We start from the raw sequence: 6,173 nt of genomic DNA on the forward strand, positions 1-6,173 counted from the left end.
GCGAGGTCAGCCAGGGTGACATCAGGTGGTGCCCTGTAAAACTCTTCATGGAAGAGGATTTCGAGGTCCTTCCATGTGTCCACCGAATTGGGCGACAATCTAGAGTACCATGTGAACGCCATTTTTGTCAAAGAGCTGGCGAAAAGCCGGAGCTTCCAGAAATCATGAGCGGCAGCTTCGCCGCATTGGGCTGAAAACCGGGCGACATGTTCAACCGTAGATTGGCCCTTTTCCTCGCCCGAAAACAAACTAAACTCAGGCACTTTATACCCCCTTGGGAAAGGGTATAATTTGTCGATCCAGTCCGGATACGGTTTCATGTACGATGGGCGAGGCATAGGTCGCAGGTCCACCCCGAGCCTTTCTAGCATGTCCACGAGTTGTCCTTGATTGTATATGCTCGGATCGCCTCCCTCGGAGTACGATCGTTCGCCCGTGTTGGGCTCCTGGGTGTTGGCTCCAGTAACTCCCCCTTGTGGTCTAGTCTCGCCTTGTGGGTTGGACGAGCTTGCTCCCGGGTGATCGGCCCTTCCTGAGAACTCGGCCTCGTTCCTTGTTAAGAGTTTAACGGAACCATATGTATACCCCATCTTATTGGGTTGTTGTTCGGCCGAACCACCTGGTTGACCAAAACGGCTCGGTGTTTGGTTCTGTTCGGCCCTCCTGTATCCTTGATCGGCCGCGGATTGCCCAGAAAATAATCGCCCTAGGTTTTCCATTGCCTTATTGAGGCCATCTAAGTTCCCTTGGATCTGCCTCTGGACCGACGTTTGGTCGGCCATGATGTTCCTCATCACTTCGGACATCTGATGCATAGCACCGTCGAACATTTGCTTGTTCTCTTGCGCTATTTCGCCCCTCATGGCCGAGAAGTCGGCCTGTGATAAAGAAGGGCGAGAGGGAGGAAGCTGGCGCGAGTAGTCTATCATGTCATCGGTCGCGTCGTCGACCTTGTCCTTAGGTAGGCTCCCCTCGGTGTCCGTTGTATTCGGCACCTTGCTTGACTGGTTCACCTGTTTATCCTTGGCCATGGTTTCTGATCTATCCGAATCTGATTCGTCTACTATGTCACCTTCCTTCCGTTGTTGTCGGCGTATGGACCGAGCGTGCCTGGAATCGTCCTTAAAGTCCGTTTTTGTGCTAACCATAAACTGTTCCCCAGTGGAGTCGCCAAAAGAGGTTCGCCTGGAAATATTCCGGACTCGAATCTTTGAATTTATAATCGGGATCGGTTTGAGGTTTGATACTTTAACGAGCCTATGCAGATATTCACAGGGCTTGTTTGGTTAAAAACACTTAACCACGTGATCTAAAAGATAATAATCTGGGAGTCACGGACTCAAGCGAGATTAATACCGAAAACTACTCCTAAATTAAAACAATCCGGAGATTGCGGGATAAAAAGCACTGGGCTTGGTTTTTTATTGATTGATTTGTTGATACAAAAATAATAAAACTCTGAGCTATTTATAGCTCCCCATCATTAAGACTCCTAATTTAACTAGGACTAAGACTCTGAAAGTAAATCACTCCTATTGAACTACAAACTCCTAATAAAATAGAAAAAAGCAGTAATAAATAAGCTTCCGTTGGGCCTTAATCCCTGATAAGCCCACATGAAGTTCGATCCGGTAATTATTTGGGCCGGTGTAAACACTACTATCCTTTAAGTTGTTGCTACTGATCTGTTTTTTCCTCATAGCCATATTCACAATACCCTGGCTGATATTAACTTCAATGAAGCCCTCCAAATTCCCCTCCAACTCGGTAGTGTCAACGTTGGTTGCGTGGACATCAACAGCAGCATGCACCACGTCCCATCCTTTCCTTGACTGAATCACCTCATTAGCTTCTCCTTCCTCCTCATGGGCTTCGTCAAAACCAAAGAGGTTACGTCTAGTTGTCTCCCTATCAGTGTTTTGAGATGAAATGGAAATTGGCTGCCCTTCATAGTTTTTGTACCCGCCCTCATATGACAACCTGCTGCCCATCAATTTCCTCCTCCGCGGTGTAGCTCGTAAGCCAGGTCCATGCGGCCATTCTGAGACATCCGTTTCTTCCGGTTTAACGTCACATTCTATTTTCAGATGATCAAGCATCTCACACCAGTAACAGAAATTTTGAAATCGCTCATATTTGAAGGAAATCCAACAAAGTTCACCCAGTGGATTGATAACTTTCAGCCCTCTTTTAGCCCTCTCATAAGAGGCTTACTAGTGTCAAGATAAACACGAATTCTGCTATAATGGCTCCACTCTTTCCTTTCTTCTATCATAGTTCAGTGTTTAGTTTAGACAAAATAATTTAAGTAAGAATTGACATAGGAGGAAGCGAGCACTATACCAATGGAAAAAAAATGCCAGATGCATTGTAAAGAGTTTAATATTTTTTTTTGAAAGAGTAAAGAGTTTAATATTAGTGTCAGAATTTTTCTTTATAGTTCAAATTTAATTTTTAGTAATAAAAGTATTAAACCATGAAAGGATAATGATGTCTAAATTTTAAAAGTTGCTCTGGTCCTATCAAAACTTGGTGTGGAAATATCGCCACCCTTTTTGTAATCACCCCAAAGAGTAATTATGTGAACATTGAGATTGGACCACAAATCCAAGTGTAGAGCCCGATTGTGTATCGGAGCAAAACATGAGGAGCAATGAGGGTTTGTGTTAACAAATTGATTTCCATGGAAGCGGGAACTGTAACTATCCTCCCCACTCCCATTCTCTTCAACTCCAAATGCAAGTTTCCTCCCCGCAATTTCCGCTGCTTCGTTTCCTCAAATTCTGATTCAAATAATGCCCAAATTAAGGGACACTATTATAGAGGACCCAAGCCTAACAGAAATTTTGTCGCTGATTGGGTTAAGAACAACGACTCCACCGTTCGAACCTTGCCCATTTACGTCGGCGCCGCTTCTCTCTTGGCTGTTCTCATCAATCGCGCCGCTTCTGGCATTGCTCCTGTTGCCGATGCCAGTAGGTATATGGAATCAATTCTATGTCCGTCGCTTTAATTCCATTACATTGCTGCTTTACTAAGGGCCTGTTTGTATCAATTCTCGTGTAGAACTCATTTCATTTCATTTCTAAATATGAGTTTAATTTGAAAAGCGTTTGACAATGAACTTTTATATTTGTTTTTTTGAATTTTAAATATGAAATTATTTTTAAATGAAATGGAATAAATTGAATATTGTATTTTGAGTGTAAATACAAATTTAAATTGTGAAAATTCATTTGAACCAAACACGTATTTTGTAGAAATTCAGTTAAATTCCATAAAAACTGTGAAATTCATTTGAAGCAAACAGACCCTAAGTGAAATTTAGGTGGTTAATTTGATGTTTTTGGAGTAATTTTAGGAAGATGTTGATGGTACATTTTTGTTTTGGAAGTTCACAGTCTAGAGCTGATTTGTTGACACTTGGATTGGCCGTTACTAATATTTTAGCTGGTTTGGTGTGGCTCACCATCAAGCCAAAGACTATTTATCCAGTGAGTTCTATGCAAATGTACTAGTGTATGTATTGGAGCTTATTAATGTTGATTGCAGAAATTTACATTTCTTTTTGTTTTTAGGTAAATCCTCAAGGCGTGGACTGTCAAATTCTATTCCCGGATCTGCCTCGCTATGTGGTTTCTGAGTTACTTTGGTAATTGTTCTTGTTGTTTGCTTTTCTGCTTGCTTTATCATAGTTAGTTAATGAGTAAGCTTTTAAAAATGATGCAGCTGAATTGTCCTGTCGTGTTTGGGAAATTTTAATGAAATGAGTTGCCAATTGGTTGCTCAAATTTTGTTGAATACATTTATTGCGTGACCGTCTTAAGATTTTCTTAAGCTTTAAGATGTTATTGGTTGCCTTATTGGCTAATATTTTTCATTTTTGGAATATGTTCTAAAAAAGGAATCATTATGACACTAAATTTTTGATGTAGTAAATTCATGATCTTAGGGTATGGGAATCTCTGTCGGCTGTCACGTGCTGCAGGTCTTTAGTTGTTGTTTATGATTGCATCTGTTTTCTACAAATTGGTATGGCTGTTGAATCGTCTAATAAGGGTGAAGTGCTATCCGTGGATACTGCCAAATTGATGCAAGGATCACTTGTTCAAGCTGTTAAGAAATCAGGAGCTCGTAAGTAGTAGCGTGTTATGTAGGGTTTCATATTTTAAGTCTTTCGCATTGCCCCCTCCTTCACTGTTTGAAGATTTACTTGCGGAAAATTAGTTTAGAAAAGATGACCAAAAGTTGTTCTTTTTGTAGAGAGCTATTTGGCAAACCTCTCGCTCTATCCCGGGAGGTCTGAGCTGCCATTTTTTCCTTCAAATACACAGGTAATTGTGCTTAAATTTTTCCTTAAAATGTATTAGCTAACATTCTTTTCTTCTTTGCTTAAAGTATATGATTTTATTCAAAGTATATTATTCCATTGAGAAGGAGAACGTGGCATACCAAGTATGATGAATATTTAAATAGATTTTTTCTCTCATTATTCTTATGCGCCCTTTTAAAATTTCAAATTATCGCAAGATGTTGTTGTTAATAACAGAAGTTCTACTGTCAAAATATTTCGTTCATGTTTTTCCTTTTATAATGTAAAGATTTAACTACTGTTAAAGCCTCACCCAAAAACTTCAGCTTTCGGGTGAATTGGTTATATGACACTGTAGTAGAGCCTGTATGATCGAATGTAACTATTGTTAAAGCCTCACCCAACAACTTGAGCAAAAAAATTGGTTATTTGACAAATAATAACTTATCACTAAAGGCATTGAATTTTTTTTTTCCAATATGTGTGTGTGCAACTACCCTTTAAGCCATAAAGCTCTTGTATCCTGTATCTTGTAGCTGCTTGATTTTTTCCCGTTTTTGTCATTGTTTGGGAACTTCTGTGTTATCACTATATGCTGAGTTGGTGGGTAGAACTAAACTAATGCAGATACAAAAATGAACCTATGAGATATTACGAGGGTGTGAAGTATGTTTGTAAGATTTACTGGAATATATGTTAATATCCTTGAGGCATCTAAAGTTTTTTAAGTGTTTAACTTATGCGTTTTTACGTTTTATTTTATCTATCTACAAAAACAGTTTACGCAATATATACATTAGCAAAATGGTGAAACTGTATTTATGATCTACTAGGCAGTGATCTTGCAGCCTCTTGGAGATAAAGGAGTTGCAATAATTGGTGGTGACACTATTAGGGGTTTCACTACTTCTGATCAGGTGCTTTTATTCTTTTCTTTTATTTCTGGTCTTACAATTTGAAAATACAACTGATTAAACATATTAGTAGATTACACATTTTTTCTTCTGTCATCTCTCGCTAGAGATTAGAATAATTTCATTCACTTTCTTTTGCCAGGCATGGATTACATTCATTGGTGAGAAACTTGATGCCACACTAGCAAAATATGTAACCAACAGCTCGTTGGCAGCGCAAGATAGAGTTTGAAACAGAATCCCTTCAAACTTTATGAACTGTCTCGGTCTCATGCATCAATCTGCTGCATACCTTGAGGTAATTTCTAGAACAGTTTTAGCTGAATTTTTAGTGAAATGATATCATTGGAGTTTGTCCAGAATTCGTCCCTTGTATTTGCTAGATTCTTATTCTTTACTTTGAACATATGTGGAGCAATTCCTAGCAGCAGGAGAGTTGGCTAAAGTTGAAACATGCAAGTTGTCGGGAGATACAGCACCGCCTGGTTATGTGCTATTTCATTTACTTGAGGGGCGGCAATATATTGATCGATATGCATTATCTTAACCCTTCGATATCATATTTACCTATTAAATGAATGTTATTCCTATTCGAGGCAGCAAAGTATGTTTTTTATCTGATCCCATAACCTCCCTCCTACCATTATTTCTTCATTTTCATTCCGAATGGCAATAATTCTGTAGCCGATCAACACTTTGACCTCGACTTGTTATATAATATGCGCATTACAGAACAGAATATCTAGTTTCATTATTAATATGTTATTGAAACAGTTTGAGAAACAGTATTATAGTATCCAATCTGTCTATTAGAATTGCTAAAAATGTTGCTTTATTTATTTGTCCTTATCATAGTGTCATTTTCTTTAGGTTTGACAATTGGCAATACCATATGGCACTAGTTGCTGGGAACATTCTTTGGCTTAATACATAGTTTGACCCCTGAA

General features: G+C 39.1%; 1 protein-coding gene across 6 annotated transcripts; it reads left to right on the forward strand.

Moving 5' to 3' along the window:
- The first annotated feature begins 2,575 nt into the window (after positions 1 to 2,575).
- On the forward strand, positions 2,576 to 6,173 carry LOC126686783 (protein COFACTOR ASSEMBLY OF COMPLEX C SUBUNIT B CCB4, chloroplastic). Of its 6 annotated transcripts, none has more exons than XM_050381019.2 (8): positions 2,576 to 2,979; positions 3,395 to 3,494; positions 3,579 to 3,652; positions 3,953 to 4,134; positions 4,264 to 4,334; positions 5,161 to 5,229; positions 5,369 to 5,524; positions 5,652 to 6,027. In XM_050381019.2, the coding sequence occupies exons 1-7, from the start codon at positions 2,654 to 2,656 to the stop codon at positions 5,456 to 5,458; spliced, it is 912 nt and encodes a 303-aa protein (XP_050236976.1). In that variant the 5' UTR covers positions 2,576 to 2,653; the 3' UTR covers positions 5,459 to 5,524; positions 5,652 to 6,027. The 6 variants fall into 6 exon arrangements, with proteins under 6 accessions (XP_050236976.1, XP_050236977.1, XP_050236975.1 ...); XM_050381020.2 differs by having other exon boundaries at positions 3,989 to 4,134; positions 5,146 to 5,229; XM_050381018.2 differs by lacking the exon at positions 5,652 to 6,027 and adding an exon at positions 6,097 to 6,173 and having other exon boundaries at positions 2,577 to 2,979; positions 5,146 to 5,229.

Source organism: Mercurialis annua, linkage group LG6 (genome assembly GCF_937616625.2).
Source record: "Mercurialis annua linkage group LG6, ddMerAnnu1.2, whole genome shotgun sequence".
NCBI classification, from domain to species: domain Eukaryota; kingdom Viridiplantae; phylum Streptophyta; class Magnoliopsida; order Malpighiales; family Euphorbiaceae; genus Mercurialis; species Mercurialis annua.

What these genes read in the sequence shown, in the direction of transcription:
- LOC126686783 (XM_050381018.2), top strand. Translation starts at nt 2,654, where the DNA reads ATGAGGGTTTGTGTTAACAAATTGATTTCCATGGAAGCGGGAACTGTA. An exon ending in GTGGTTTCTGAGTTACTTTG is followed by an intron (nt 3,653 to 3,952) that starts GTAATTGTTCTT and finishes TCATGATCTTAG; the next exon opens with GGTATGGGAATCTCTGTCGG. An exon ending in TGTTAAGAAATCAGGAGCTC is followed by an intron (nt 4,135 to 4,263) that starts GTAAGTAGTAGC and finishes TTCTTTTTGTAG; the next exon opens with AGAGCTATTTGGCAAACCTC.